At 39.9% G+C, this 16108-nt stretch overlaps 2 protein-coding genes across 5 annotated transcripts in view; one reads left to right on the forward strand and one right to left on the reverse strand.

Moving 5' to 3' along the window:
* Positions 1-5458, reverse strand: part of TTI1 (TELO2 interacting protein 1) — a 39734-nt gene extending 34276 nt beyond the window's left edge. Inside the window, exon 1 of the mRNA XM_010960746.3 lies at positions 5330-5458. The gene's annotated coding sequence lies outside the window, so the exon portion shown is untranslated. The remainder of the gene's footprint in view (positions 1-5329) is intronic.
* Positions 5459-5485: 27 nt separating this feature from the next.
* Positions 5486-16108, forward strand: part of RPRD1B (regulation of nuclear pre-mRNA domain containing 1B) — a 77329-nt gene continuing 66706 nt past the window's right edge. Inside the window, exons 1-2 of one of the 4 annotated variants that reach the window (XM_074347262.1) lie at positions 5486-6017; positions 10928-11057. In XM_074347262.1, the coding sequence (XP_074203363.1) occupies positions 5867-6017; positions 10928-11057 (281 nt within the window). In that variant the 5' untranslated portion in view covers positions 5486-5866. The remainder of the gene's footprint in view (positions 6018-10927; positions 11058-16108) is intronic. The other 3 variants (XM_074347263.1, XM_010960745.3, XM_074347264.1) reach the window with 3 other exon arrangements.

Here is a 16108-nt window from a genome sequence, read left to right on the forward strand (position 1 = left end):
TAAAAAGCTCAGCAGATGAGCTAAACAGTAGAATGGAGGGGATAGAGGAAAGAATCTGTAAACTAGAAGCAAAAATAAGAGAAATTACCCAATTGGAACAACAGAGAGAAAATAGACTGAAAAGAGCCTCAGGGGCCTGTGGGACTATAACAGAAGATTTAAGAGTCCCAGAATGAGAGGAGAAAAAGAGCAGGGCTGAAAAAGTACTCAAAGAACTGAAAAGTCCCCAAATTTGGCAAGAGTCATTAATCTATATACTCAAGAAGCTGAGCGAGCCCCAAATAGGATAAATCCAAAGAAATTTACACCAACTATAATTACATCATAATTAAACTTCTGAAAACTAATGACAAAAAATCTTGAAAGCAGCCAGAGAAAAACAATACCTTGCTGTGGGGAAAAACTATTTGAATGACATTGGATTTTTCATCAGAAACCATCTAGGCCAGAAGGAAGCAGCACAATAATTTTTAGGTTCTGGAAGAAAAGAAAAGAACTGTCAACACAGAATCCTATACCTGGTAAAAATGTCCATTAGGAAAGAAGTAGAAATTAAGACATTCTCAGATGAAGGAAAACTAAAAGAATTTGTCACCAGCAGGCCTACTCTAAAAGAATGACTGAAGGAAATTCTCTAAACAGAAGGGAAATGTTAAAAAAAGGAATCTTGGAACATCAAGGAGGAAGAAAACATGGTAAACAAAAATATGTCTAAATACAATAGGCTTTTCTTATTCTTTTAAATTCTCTAAGTTGTGTTTGACAGTTGAAGCAAATTGTAACACTGACTGATGTGGTTTGAAATGTATCTAGATGAAATTTTTAAGACATTTATGTTATAAACAGGAGAGGGTAAAGAGATAAAGGAAGTAAGGTTCACATACTTCACTAAAACTGGTAAAAATAAGTTACATACATATAATATGACACCTATAAGAACCACTGAAATGGTTATACAAAGAGATACACTCAGAAACACTACAGATAAATCAAATGGTATTCTAAAAAACATTCACGTAACCCATTGGAAGGCTGGAAAAAGAAAATGGAGACCCAAAAAACAGAACAAATAGAAAACAAGAAGTAAAGTGGCAGACTTAAGCACTAACATATCGATAATTATATTAAATGTAAAAGGTCTATTATACCAATGAAAAGACAGAGATTGTCAGAGTAGATGAGAAAGTATGACCTAACTATATACTGTCTACGAGAAACTCACTTCAAACATAACAATACAGGCAAGGGGAAAGTAAACAGATGGAAAAAAACATTATCATGCAAACATTAATCAAAGGAAAGCAAGAGTGGCTATATTTAATATCAGATAAAATAGACTTCAGAGCAAAGAAACTTACCAGGAACAGAGTGGGACATTATATAATGATTAAAGGGTAAATCTATTAAGAAGACATAGCAATTCAAAGTGTGTATGCACAAAATAAGAGATGCGAAATGTGTGAAGCAAAAATGGGTGAAAGGAAAAGTACAGGTGGTCACAAGTAAACGTGATGACTTCAACATTCCTCTTTCAACAACTGATAGAACAACTGTTCAGAAAATAAGCAAGGATAACAGAACTCAACAACATCAACTAATATTTACATAGTCAACATTTACAGAATACTACAAGCCACAACAGCAGGATATACATTCTTTTCAAGTGTCCACTGAACATATGTCAAGACAGACCATATCCTAGGCCATAAATCAAACTTCAACAAGTTTAAAAGAACTGAAATCATACAGAGTGTGTTCCTCAACAACAACAGAATCAAACTAGAAATCACTAACAAGAGAGAGAAAAGCAAGAATCTCCAAACACCTGGAAATTAAGCAACACATTTGTAAGTAATTCATTGATCAAGGAGGAAATATGAAGGGAAATTTTTAAAAAATACATGGAAATGAATGAAAACGAAAATTTAACATACCAAACTTTGTAGCACACAGGTACAGCCATGCTGAGAGAGAAACTTTTACAAAAACTTAGAGGAAACTGAATTCATGTATTAGAAAAAAGGAAAGCTCTCAAATCAGTATCAGTAATCTAGAAGCCCACAAGAACCTAAAAGAAGATGAGCAAAATAAATCCAAAGCAAGCAGAAGGGTAAGGACAGATAAAGCTTATTAAAACTAAGTTACCTCAGTGATAGAATCACATTGATTTAAAATTTTTCTTCTTTATATGTTTTTGTATTTTAGAAGTTTTAACACTGAACATGTATCTAATGCCAATAAAATTTATTATTTAAAAAAAACAAAGCAAGCAGAAGGAAAAAATAATGAGGATCAGAGTAGAAACTGAATTTGAATACAGAAAACAGTAGAGAAAAGTCGCTGAAACAAAGAACTGGTTCTCTGGGAATATCAATAAAATTGTGACTTTCTTTTAAGACTGACAGGGGTGATGAGGGGGAGGGAGAGATAAAGAAATTATTAATTATTGAACAGCCTCATAGAGAAATGGAATTTATCATTTAAAAACTCACAAAATTTAAAAAATAAAAATAAGAGAAAGAAGTAAGAAACCTTCAGGCCCAGATGGTTTCACTGCAAACTTCTACCAACCATTTAAAGGAAGTTAACATCAATTCTATGCAATCTTCTGGAAATGGAAGAGGAAGAAACACTTTCCAATCCATTTTATGAAGCTACTATTATCCTAATACAAAAACCCAACAAAGATGATACTAAAATTTTTTTAAACTGCAGACCAATCTCCCTAATGAATACAGATACCAAAATCCTAAACAAAATATTAGGAAATAAAATTCAGCAGTTTATAAAAAAAATTATACATCATGGCAAAATAGGATTGATTCCAGGGATGTAAGGCTGGTCCAGTATTTGAAAATCAATCAGCATAATTAATATTAACAAGCTAAAGAAGAAAAATCATATGATTATATATCATCCTCATCTTTCTGATCTCTGAATGTATGAAGTGTCCTAGGACTCAGTCACTGGGTTCCTTTTCTCTCTACACCTATTCCCCCTTATGACTCTCCCTTATGACGTATATCTCTACTCCAGATCTCTCCCATGAACTCCAGACCCATAAATCTAATCGCCTATGAGACATCTCTACTTGGATAGGACATATACAAATCAGCTGTTCTCACACTCCAAACCATCTCTTCCCACAATTAAGTACATAAATGCAAATTCCATTCTTATGGTTGCTTAGGCTAAAATCCTTAGGGCCATACAAATTCTTGTTTCCTTTACACCTCCTATCTACTCTGTCAGCAAATCCTGCGATCTCTTCCTCTAAAGATCCCCAGAATCTGACCCTTTCTCTCTACCTGGTCTGAGTATTCCTTTCACCTGGGTTATCACAAGGGCAGCTGAACTGGTTTTCCTGCTCCCACTCTTCTGCTTACCATTTTCTACTTAACAGCCACATGTTCCTCCTTTGCTTAAAACCATCCAGTGGACTTATCTCATTGTAATACCCAGTCCTTACTATTGCCTACAAGTTCCCATGTGATGTGGCCCCTGAGAACTTAGTTTCTGAGCTCATTTCCAGCCTTCCAGTTCACATCTCTCCAGCTGTCCTGGCTGTTCCTTGAAAATGCCAACAATGGTCTAATCTTAGGACTCTGTACTTGGTTTTCCCTCTGCCTGGAACAACATTCCAACACACAGCATAGGGCTTTCTCTCTCATTTCTTTCAAAGCTCTGATCAAATGTCACTGTATCAGTGAGGCCTTCTCTGACCAGACACCTATCTGCCCATACATGCATTCCTCATCCCTCTTACCTTCTTTTATTTTTATTTTTATTCAAGAAAGACCCATAACTTTCCAACTCATTTTACAGTTTGTTTATCTTCCCCTGCAGAAGGTAAGCCTCCAAGAACACAGATTCTGTCTGCTTGCCTAGAATAGTGCTTCGGACATAAGCACTCAAAAATTACTGGCTAAATGAATAAATGAACCACTGGCATGGGAATAAAGGATTTGGACTAAAATAATCTTGATTTGAGTCCTGTTTCTGTCATTTCCTGTGTCCAAGTGACATTTAACAGATCACGAAATCTGAAATACCATGAAATACTGATAATAACCTCCACCCCCATAGGACTGCTGTAAGGATTAAATAAACGAATATATGTAATGTGCTTAATACACAGTGACTTGGTATAAAAGTGCTCAGTATGACACTGTTACTTAATACAGAAAGATGGCCTCAATTTGGACTCAAAGGCCCTAGGTTATAATTATGACTAGATATTTACTAGTGTGATTTTAGGCCATTCACCTCTTTCATATTAATTCAATCAGTTATGAATCAAGTGCTGGAGTAAAAAAGATGGGTAAATAGCCTCTTCTCTCTAACCTTAGTTATGTGATCTTGGGTAGGTCACCTAAGCCTCTCGGCCTGTTTCCTCATTTGCCAAATGGGAATAACATTAATACCTATCTCATAGCTTTGTTGTGAGGATTAAATGAGTTCCTATGTGAAAACAGTGTCTAGCCCATTGTAACTACTCACTACACTGGCTATGATTATGATGATTCTAGTCTGGAGGAGGAGTAAAAGCATCTAAGCAAAGAAAAATAACACAGCGCAGTAAGAGCAAAAATAGGCGTTCTACCACTATGTCTCCTGACTGGAATCTGCTCACAACTGGTCAGTTCCACTATGGTCGGGACATTTTAATTCTGTTAGGTCTACAATAACCTAACTCCCCACCACAACTTAATAGCAGTTAGAAGGACAAATTTCTCTGCTGATTTGATAACTGGAATTTAACTTTTTTTAAAAAACAGGAAAAAGGGAACAGCTTCTCAAATAGTGTTTCTTGACGGTCAATAAACTCATTGACTTCCTTGCCCCCACCCCTCACAAAGCTGACATATTCCTTAAATTTGAGCAACAGTCAAATGGACCCCCGGCGAGCAAGGGCTGCCCGTAATTCCCTGAATACAACAAGCAGGAGCTGAGAGCACAAAGTTTGTGTTTTATAGCGGTGCCGTCACAGACTGGACAGTAAAGGGTGGTCCTGGAGGCCGAGCGGGAGCCCACTCGGTGAAAAGGGGGGAGTGCGTCACCTTTGCAAAAAGAACAGCAAGAGCCAAGGCGTGAAAAGTGCATGTGGGTGGCTTGGCACAATTAAAAGCTTTCTCGGGGGAGGGTTGGGGGTGGACAGAAAGCAAGACATATACGGAGGAAAAGTGTGCCCTGGGGCCTGCCAGGTTGGGGAGAAAGGCCCTGTCCCATTCTCAGGTCAAAATCTCTCAGCCTCAGCGTTCCTTCCGGATCACCCTCTAGGGGCTCGCGGTTGCTGGACTCCCTCTTGCTCGCGCCACTCTTCCCTTACCTCGTCTTCCAGTCTTTCCCTCACTCTCCCGCCTTCTCCGCCCCGCCGGAAGTGACGTACTAACTCGCGCGTCGCACCGCGCCAGAAAGGTTCTGCGAGAGCGGGAGAAAGGGTTCCGGTGAGACTCATTGCGCTTGCGTGCGGGCGCGAGCGGTCAAAGCGCCTTCCGGAGGCCGCCGAACTGCGCTTTTTTCCAGGTTTGTCGCTTTCGGAGTGTCCCGAGCGAGGTTCAGAGAGGCCGCCGCCACTGGAGGGGCGTTTTTCTATAGCTCTGACATCTGGTGCCCCACCACTCCGGCCCTTGCCCTTTGACCCTGCTCTCGCGGCGGGGTGAGAGGTCGGTGGCCATCTTGTGGCGGCGGCGCGGGTGGCTGTTACTGCGGAGACCCATCCCCTCCCCCTCCTGGCCCCCTGGGCTGTCTGACAGTCAGTAGAGAGTCCTGCAGGCGGTCAGGTGAGGCCAGGCCTCGTGCCGACGCTCTTCCCGCCGCACTGGGCGGCCCAGGCCGCTCCCTGCCGGGCCTCACCGCTGCCACCATGTCCTCCTTCTCCGAGTCGGCGCTGGAGAAGAAGCTCTCGGAGCTGAGCAACTCTCAGCAGAGCGTGCAAACCCTCTCCCTGTGGCTCATCCACCACCGCAAGCACGCGGGACCCATCGTCTCGGTGTGGCACCGCGAGCTCCGCAAAGGTAAACACCCTCTCCCACCCCCTTGGTCCTCCTCCCGGTTGCCCTCTCCCACTGTCTATCGAGGCCCCTCTAGCTTCTTAGAAGAACCTTCCTTTCCAGGCCCGGGCCTCTGATTGATTGCACTTCTGTGGTTGGAGATAGTGTTATCCCCATTTCTCGGAGAAGGAAACCGAGGCCCGGGAAGGTTTAAGGTACTTGTCTGGGGTTCTACCGAGCAAAGCTCAGGTGCCTAGACTCCCAGATCATTCAGCCGTTTCCCCCTCCCTCTCCTCCTGATGCTTATGACTATTCTCTCGGAGGTGTTGAGCGCCTTGTGGAGGAGACAGGCCCTAGCCTGTTGTGTGCCAGGCGCCTACTGGGCATTAGGAGTGAGACTGCTGAGATCTAGTTCTGGCCCAACCAGTTGCTAGCTGAGTGATGTCGGCCAAGTTTCTTCTCTCTGTGCCTCTGTTTTTTCATCTGTATAATGAGGACAAGAGTAGCTGCCACTTACAGAGCCTTTATTCTGTACGGTCACCATGCTAAGACCTTATGTATATCCTCACAGTCAATTCTCAGCATTGCTCAGAGAGGAGGGTACAATTACTGTCGTTATAGAGAAGGTAAGGGGCCACATCATCTAGACCTTGCCTCTCAGGCTCCTGTTTTCATGCAACTTTCATTGGTTCTAGATCTTGCTCAGGATCTGACAGCCACTGATTGAGCTCAGCCTGTTATGTGCCAGGCACTGGGTTAGGAGCATGATAGCATGTTGGCTCCCGCGGCCAACTGCCAGGAATTTAAGCCTGACTGTGCCACTCCCTGACCCCCTGCAGCTTAACTTCTCTGTTCCTCAGTTTCCTGATCTGTAAAATGGAGATGATGCTGATATTTACTGTGCCTTTTTTCTGTGCCAAGTACAGTACTGATATCTTTACAGACATTGTCAGTTTTTAACTTTTCAGAGTCCTAAGTAGAAGCTTGGCAGATGAGAAAAAAACTGAGGCTCAAATGACTTATGGTGAAGAAGTAAGCAGGATGACACAAAAGATCGTCTAACATGGTGTCAGGTACAGTGCAGGCATTGGATAAGTAATGGTGAGGTCGAATACTGATTACTCAGTGTGGGGTGTGATCTTTACCTCAAGTTGCTTACAGTCTAATGGGGAAAAATGGGCACCTACCCAACTATCTGATAAACCAGTGCGCTCCATAGCAGAAAGCTGAAGAAATGAAGCTTAGTGCTGCTTTGGACAACCTGTGGGTAGTAGGCCCTTTATAGCATAGGAAGTGCCTTCACATGTATTCTCTGCTGAGGTCAGGATGTCACCTTGTTTTACAGATGAGGAAACTGAAGTGGCTAAATGGTATTTTCAAGGCCTTAGAACCAGTGAGGCTCAGAACATCAAGCTGGCAGACACCAAAATCCAGGATTCTCTCAGGAGACCCAGTTCTAGTCCTCTGGCAGAGACCCCCCAAATATCATGTGCTGTACTGAAATGGGGTCCCCTCAGCCCTCTAGGTAGTTAGGGGATTGAGCCTGGGGCTCCAGAGCCTCCTTCACATACCCCACTGAGCCATTCAGATACTATTTCTATCATTTGAAATGTGGAGGAGAAATCTGAATTGCGTCTACAGGATCCTGTCTGGTAGGATCTCAGAGGCAGGTCAAAATCCCTCTCAAATGTCACTTCTTTTGTGAAGCCTTCTTGATGCCCCACCTCGCCCTATTTGAGTTACCAGGAATAACAATTTAAAGGGTACTTCTATTTAGGAAGCTCCTTTAACCCTAATCTCTTATGATGGAACCTTATGCTGTAAGTAGGCCAGCATTATTATCCCCATTTTATAGATGAGAAGATAAAGGTGTGAAGAGATTAAGTGCTTTGTTAGGGAGTGTACAGTTGGGACATGAGCCCAGAGCTCTCTGTCACCAAAACTTGTTATCAAGTACCAAACTTGTTATCAAGTACCCAGTGCATCAGTGTACTTAATAAGTGAAGGTGATCATCTGACTCCAGCCAAATCTGTAGTGCTTTCATTTATTAGAATTAATCAGCAGTTATTTTATTTTTGCTAGTTCTGTCTCTTTCACTAGATTGTGTTTTGAGGGAGACACTAGGCCTTCTAGTTTGTAATGTCCACAGCATTTAGCATGGTGCCTGTTACACAGTTAAAACATAGTTTAGGAGTTAAATTGTGGTCTCTGGCATCATTTTTATGGCTGAGTAAGGGATCCAAGCAGCACTGTCTAACAGAGCTTTCTGTGATGATAGAAATATTTTATGTCTGTGCTGCCCAGCAAGGTAGCCTCTTGCATGAGCACTTGAAATGTGTGACTAAGGAACTAAAGTTTCAAATAAATACAACTGAAAATTCAGTTCCTGAATTTTGTTAGCCACAGATCAAGTGTCCAATAGCCACGTGTGGCCAGCAGCTGCCATACTGGACAGTGCAGAACTAGAGGATGCTCTTCCAGGCATCAGTGTACAGCTTCCTAATACCCAGACTTCCTTCATGATTTGAAAATGCCCCCATACTAAAGTGGGAAAAGATTTTGTGCCCTAATAATCAAGTTGACTAGCCCCTTAGGTTCTATCCACCCTCTCCAAGTCTTTAAAAGTGAACATTTCTATCTGCAGTCACTTCCCTGAGACATTCACAGTTGTCTCTGAGTTGCCTTCAAAGAATTTAATTTTAAATAAAAGTATTTAAAAGTACTTAAAAATTAAAGCCTTAATTTTTTCTTTTTCTTGCTTAAATACTACTTCTATTCCTGATATGTTACTTTCTTTCCATTTCCTAGGAGTAATTCTTAATTTATCCCTTTGGGCTCTGTTCCAGGTAGAACCTTTCTTTTTGGAGCAGTTTGGGGTAAAATGCTCTTAGATGAACGTTTTTTAGTAATGTTTTTGTACCTTGGCCTGGTTGCAGGTAAACAAGCCTTTTTTAAAAAGAAAAAAAAATTACTTTCTCTAGATGTCAAAACCAGCCAAACAAGTGAGAATTTTTGCTCAATAACTATTTCAGCCAATTTGGAATGGGCCTCTGTAGGGAGAAAAAGGATCTGTAGTGTCATACTGGAAAGACATCTGAACAAGTGAGTTATCACCCAGGGTTGGAGTAGAGGGTATGTGTGTTGTGTGTATTGTGTGATTGTGTGTGTTCAGGTACTTTAGGGCTTTGTTCTATTACCTTCGCACATATGGTGCTTATGTTGACTATGCAGGATGCTGGATGTGGAGGGATAAAGATTTATCCTAAATAAATCCCCATTGTTAAGTTTGAGGGTAATGAAGATTAATTGGCATTGTAGATAGTGAAAACTTTATGACTGTCCTCTTAGCTTGTAATACTGAAAAATGTATCTAGTCTTGAATGGCCAAACTGACGTTTTACAATATAGATTCTGGGTTTTTTAACATGAAGTATATCAAATTTGTAAAGCTTCACTTACTCCAATTTTCTTTGTCGAAGTTCTGTTTTACTTTTGAATCTGCTGACTTTCATAGTGATGTAGACTTGGCAGTTTTACCTGCTGCAACATCCTAGAACAAAATGTGCTTAAAAAAAAAAAAACTTTTGCCATAATTGTACCTTTGTAGCAACAGTGGGATATTGTAACTATTGACACTTTTGTTCTGCATTTGAATAATAACTGAAACAGTTAAAGATAGCTCCAGGTTTTTAATATTCTCATCAGTTGGCCATCTAAACTAGGTTATTACCAGAAGGTTTATACAGTTTAGGATATCCATATTTAATTTTATGAGCACTTTAAGTCATCAGTTTAAACTCTAACATGCTTTCAAAATCTTGTTTTTAACTTGGGTTATTCTCCTGTAGCTACATTTTAAAATGTTGTATCTTATGCCTGTGGTGTCAGAATTTATACATGTTGTGTACATTTCAAAAGAAACAAAAATGGTTTCTGAGCGCAGTGGAGTAAGGACTAGTAATTCAGGTGTGTAAAGGTTGACATAGGGCTTGCTTGAATTTTTCGGGTACTTTAGCATTGGAGAAAACTTAATGTTTTGAACTACCTGATTGTGTTCTTATTTATTTCTTTTAAAAGAAAGCTGAGACCAAAAACAGCAGTGATGTAACTTTACAGTTGAGAAGTTATGTGCATAGAAGCCAGGAAATTCACAAATATTCCCCCAAACAACTGTAACTCAGACATACTGCATGAGGTTTTTATGGTTTAATATGTGATACCGTATAGAGTAATACGAAGTACTACATTTAGAGGTATAAGAGAGAAGAATTATGGCTTTTGTGGGAGCCATAATTTTGCATATACAGATTTCAGACATGTAAATTTTCGATGATGATGTATCATTAATGTATATTTGTATTTGAGATAAATATCATTTGTGCATCTAGAGATTTGTCAGAATTGTAGAGTTGACATCATTGACTGATGATGGTTATTGGAATGTTCAAAGAGAAATTCTTGGTCTAGGAGCATAAATTGCAAGAAGCTATTTTAAAATTGAAACCTAACTCAGCCTTTCATTCTGTGGTATTTGGTAATTAACAGTGAGTTAGAAATGTTCATCTTTGCAATAGAATAAATGAAAACCTTGATTTTAACACATCTTCTATAGAATATTGACTGCTTTTCTTTAAGGAATTTTCTTTGGATTATCTTCATTTTTACTGCCACTTAATTTCCCTACTTAAAATAGCACAGAAATTAAGAGGGCTCATTCTTGTTTATTGTTTTTTATTTTCAAAATTGTATTCTTGAACCTGTTTTATTAGAGACCTCCAGGAGTTCCTTAAATTGTTTTTTCAAACACAGCAGTCTTGACCTCAAGTAGATAATGCTTGTCTTAGTGTTCTTTAGGAGTAGCTTAGGGCAAAAGAATTATGGATTGAGAATTTCCTTTGTGTAAGTTAAATTATCTTCTTTTCTTTTCTTCCAGCCAAATCAAATAGAAAGCTTACTTTTCTGTACTTAGCAAATGATGTCATTCAGAACAGTAAAAGGAAAGGACCTGAATTCACTAGAGAATTTGAATCTGTCCTTGTGGATGCTTTTTCTCATGTTGCCAGGTATGTTTTCTGTTTTTTTGTTTTGTTTTGCTTTGTTTTTAAATGAATTACCTTTTCCTCCTTTTCATTTTCTTTTTTTTGTGTGTGTGATAGCCTTTGTAACTTGACAACTTCATACCTTAAAGAGATGTGCTTTATAGAGAGTATTGCAGAGGCCAAATTATGGTTTTATATTTTGACTGGGCCTGTGAGAACTATCTCAGACATGTAAATATTTTTATGCATTGAAGGGACTCAGTCTAGCACTTAAAGCACATCTTTTGTCTGTGATGTATTCATTATTGAATTCATTGCTTGAATATGGTATTTTTCCTTGGTTTGACTGAGTTGTCTCTTTAGCTTATTGTCTCAAAAAAAAAAAAAAAAGCTAAATAGTACAAGGGAATTTTCCAGTAACAAAACCTTAACAGCAAGAAATTAGTTGCTTGTGCCTTCATTTTTATATACTTCCTTCTTGATGTCTAGATGTCTAACTTGACTTAAAATAGTAGTCATTACTGTAACTGCAAAGATAATAATTATTAATGTGGAAAGTAGAGATTTGCTCTGGCTCTGTCATGTTAAGTCCCTGCCACTGATGTGACACAGGGAGGACAGGGGTGTAGAATATACGTATAGCTGATGTCACAAAAAATATACTTTGGAATTAAGGTTTTATAGATCATTTTTATTGATTTAAAAACAAACTTTTTTGTGGACACAAGTTAGTTGCCCAGGAGGAGCAAAGGAAAACTATTTTTTCAGTAGAGTTTTACTAAGTTAGCATATGAAACTAAACATCTTTGCAAAAGGAAACTGGGAAGGGTGAGAAGGAGACTAGTGGGTTAAACAGAAATTGTTCTAGTGTCTAAAGTGTAAGTGAAAGACCTTAAGTGTGAAAATAAGTCCGACATTCCATGAAAGATTTGAAAAGTTTGAAGGAATGAAATGAAACATCCAAAAGAAAGAAATGACATTTAACTTTATAGAGATGGGAAAAAGACTTGTTTGTCAGCTGGCTCTTTTTTGTGTGTGTGTGAACATGGATACTGAAAAAGCAGAATGTGTTAGGAACTTGGAAAAATACTGAATCCTCATAGCCGAGAGTAAGTTTAGAACAGACGCTAGAGTAGCTGTCTGAAACTGGAGATAGGCATTTTCTTGTTTTGAGGAGATTTAGTTCACAGTTTCTTAGATGTTGGCTGTAGCTCCGCCTCCAGCACTGTCCGGGTGGCCTTGGACATGTTACTTAGCTTTTTGAGCCCAAGTTTCCTAGTTGGTTAAAAGGGGATGTCACCACCTATCTCACTAGAGTTGTTGTGAGGCTAAAGTAAGACAACAGTGCCCAATCCACGCTCTTTGCTTGTCCACGGGAGCATACTAAATTATAAACTTTGAAGAGAAGGACTGTTTCCTTTTGTTTTTTGCTGTATCCCAGGCACCTAGTGGAGTGTCTGGCACAGAGCTACTGGGTTACGTAGCTTAGGGAACACCATTTAGATAGTCTTGATGTGAATGGTGTTCCAGAAGCTGAGCAACATTGTGGTCTGCCCCATCACAGAGTATGGATTCAGTAAATAGTTGCTGAATAAGCTAATCAATTTAGAGTATAGGACATTGACTAAAATAATTTCCTATAGGGATAGTAAGCATAACATTTTTACTTAAAAATTGGACCGTTTGCCCCCAAACCAGAAAAGGGTAATGAGAAGGGGGAATGAGTGATACCAGGATTAAAAATTCCTTTTCTCCTTGATACCATCCTAAAACCTGCCTAGGAGGCATTGTAAAAATGTCTTAGCAAATTCTGTAGCACTGTGGAGAAAATAGACCTGGTCCTTTTAAATAAAAAAAGCCCTGTTACTTTTCTTTTTTGCGTTCTTCTAGTTCTTTTAAGGTCCTGTTTGGTTATTATATTCAAGGTCCCCATGTTTCTAAGCTCCCTCCCTACCCCCACCTCCATTATTAGAAAGTCCAGCCTCTCAACCTGGATCCTGATGCACCTTACCAACAGTAAGAAGTGTTCTCTGTACGGTTTTTTTGTGGCCAATTAATTAACAAAGATAGCGGGCCAGTTAATACTGACCAAAATTGATAAGAAATCTGTTTATGATAATTTCCTACCTCCTTCCTCCAAACCCCTGCCCTGTAGGGAAAAACCAACAAACTGCTCAAGTCAGAGAAAGCTGTCAAGCTCATAGGGTAGATTTAATTTGAGTATCAGGTTAAGTTAGCAGACTTTAAACTTATCTTCCACACAAATGCCTCATTTTTTCTCAGTTGGGAGATAGTTGTACACCTCATTTTTCCTTCAGAATATATTTGAGTGCCTTCTTTGTACAAAGTACTAATCCAGACACTAGGGGAGCAGTGGTGAACAAGGCAGGGAAGGACAGAATGAACAAGATACTTTCAGAGAGTCATATTAGGGACATAATAAAATAGAATGACACTGTGGAGTGATATCTCTTCTAGCGTGGTGAAGGAAGCCTCTCTAAGGAAATGACATTTGAGGTAATCATGCGAAGTAGGAACGGCTATTAAAAAGAACCTAAGGTAGAAATAATCTTGGCATATTAAGAGGGTCAGAATGAAGTCCATTATGGCTAGAACACAGTGAGCAAAGGGAAAGTGACATCCAGATGAGATCAGAGAGACAGGCAGGGGCCAGTCACATATGCCTTGTGAGCCTTGGGAGAGAGGATTTTGTTCTGATGGGATGTCAGTGAGTTTTAAGCAGGGGAATGATATATTTCAAATACCTTGTTAAAAGATTCTTCCAGCTTGGGGTGCAGAATTTGATTATAAAGGCCAAGGGAGGAGGGCCAGAGCCCTGAGTGTGGAGGGTATTGCTCTAGTATAGGCTGGAGATGACAATGGCCAGGACTCAGGAGCACGGAGAAGATAATAGCTTCTGTTTATTGAATGTTTACTTTATGGGTAATTTGTGTGTCCCTTCTCTCCACCCCCACTCCCCCATGTAAAACTGATAGAATTCGAAGAAGTTGAGTGGGAACTGGTAGTGAGGGAAAAGAGAAATCAAAGATTATTTCTGGGTTTTAGACATGAGTAAGAGAATGGCTGATAGTGCTGTTTACTGAAATGGAGATTGGGGGAATGATTTGGTAGAGGAAATCAAGTTTTGTCGTGGCTGTGTTAAGTTCAAGATGGCTAATAGATTTTTCAAGGGATGATGCCAGACAGGCAGATGGATGAAATAGTCTGAAGCTTAGTCGGAAATTAATTCCTCAAGACATGAATTTGAAATTATCACTATATACATATTTGTTTCCTGTTAGATCATGGGTCCCCAGGACCACTTCCACGTTCAGTGACTTGCTCGGAGGACTCACAGGTCTGTCTAGTTGTGTTCATGGCTATGATACAGGATACAAAACAAAATGAGCCAGGGGAAAAGTGCAAGGCATGAAGTCTAAAGGAGACCAGGCATAAGCTTCCAAGAGTCTTCTCACCGTGGAGTCACACAAGACATGCTTAATTCCTCCCACGTTGAATTGTGACAACACATGTGAAGTGTCTACCTGAGAAGCCCATTAGAGATTTAGTGTAGAGGTTTTATTGGGATTGGTCACAGGTACCCTTTGCCAAAATTCTAGACTCCCAGAAGGAAAGCCGGTGTTCAGCATAAATTGTATTTGTACAGACAGTCTAGGCACAGTACACCACCCCTATCAGTTAGGAAATGGTGGGAACACTCCTGAAATCCAGGTTCCCAGATGCCAGTCAAGGGCCAACCTTGTGAGCAGGTTTTTCTCAGGGCAGCAGTCTCAGACCTGCTATGTTAACTCTTTTCTGACAATTGCAAAGGATGGTTTCTGCTCCAGCTTTACATTAAGATGCTCTTGGAAGTGCTAAGGATACTTAGAATTTCTGCCGTGAGTAGGCCTTCCATAGGCCTCCTGTGCATGGGATAAGACAGAAACACACAAATTACAGTGGGTGCACCAAGGCGGTGCCATTAGAACTGCAGAAGGAAAGGCCCCCAGGCTGGCTGGGCACGCCCTCAAGTGTCCCGCTGACGCTTCAGGCATTGGTCCTACGTGTGTGTGATACAGTTTTCACTTCTCAGATCGAGTTTTCAGTGATTGAATTCATAATTAATTAGAATTAAGATACGTACTAAGTTATGTTCTACATAATAAGTTATGTATGTACTTATTTATCATCTTTCAGTTTATTCATTGAGAAGTGGCAAAGATTTTTTGGGGGTATTTTTTCTCTTAAAAGATTTCTCAATTTAGAATGGAGTTAGTGCAACTTGAAAAGGTATCTCCTTCTGTCATAAAATTACTGCTTTAGTTGTATCCAATTCCAGGTACTAAAGTGACTTCCACTTCATTGGAGCTCCTTATGGCAAAACCTCATCAGTAAAAAGATTTCTTGACTCTCGTGTCTGTATCTTTGGAACTTAACTGTCACAACCTTGATTTACTATAGTGCTATAAGAATTAGCCTATCATGGTTAATTACATTCACTAATTAAACTAGAACCCTCTTTTGGCTTTAGCCTTTAGTAGTGAAAACCTGTAGAAAAATGTCTTGGTTATAATGGGTTTGAGCATCAGTATCCACTGTTACAGTAATGTGGATGAGGCTGTTATCACAATCAGGCTTAATCGAGCCCCAGGTAGCCCCAGATAGCCCCAGAAATGGTGAATGGTGGGTGGGTGGGTGCTGTGTCTCTCCCATCCCTTTTAACTAAATCCTTTATAAGAATTTGTTGTCATGATTGATTTCTCTTTTAAGAGAATTTGCAGAGTTTTATGTTAAAAGTACCAACCAGTTGATTAAGTTCTGTGATTAGGTGTGATTTTGTTACAGTAGTTATAATGACTTATTTTTCTAAAGTGGTATGTTTGATCACATTAGAGCCTTCCCATTGCCTTCAGGATAAAGGCCACATGCTTAATATGGCATTCAGGGTCCTCTATCCTCTATAATCTATTTCCACTCTGTCGCTCCAGATTCTTCCCCTGTTTCCACACACTCCCCATATACTCTGGCCACCTTGTTCTGTTTGGGGGCCCCCATTCAAAGGAGAGGAGCTAGCA

Source organism: Camelus bactrianus, chromosome 19 (genome assembly GCF_048773025.1).
Source record: "Camelus bactrianus isolate YW-2024 breed Bactrian camel chromosome 19, ASM4877302v1, whole genome shotgun sequence".
NCBI lineage: Eukaryota > Metazoa > Chordata > Mammalia > Artiodactyla > Camelidae > Camelus > Camelus bactrianus.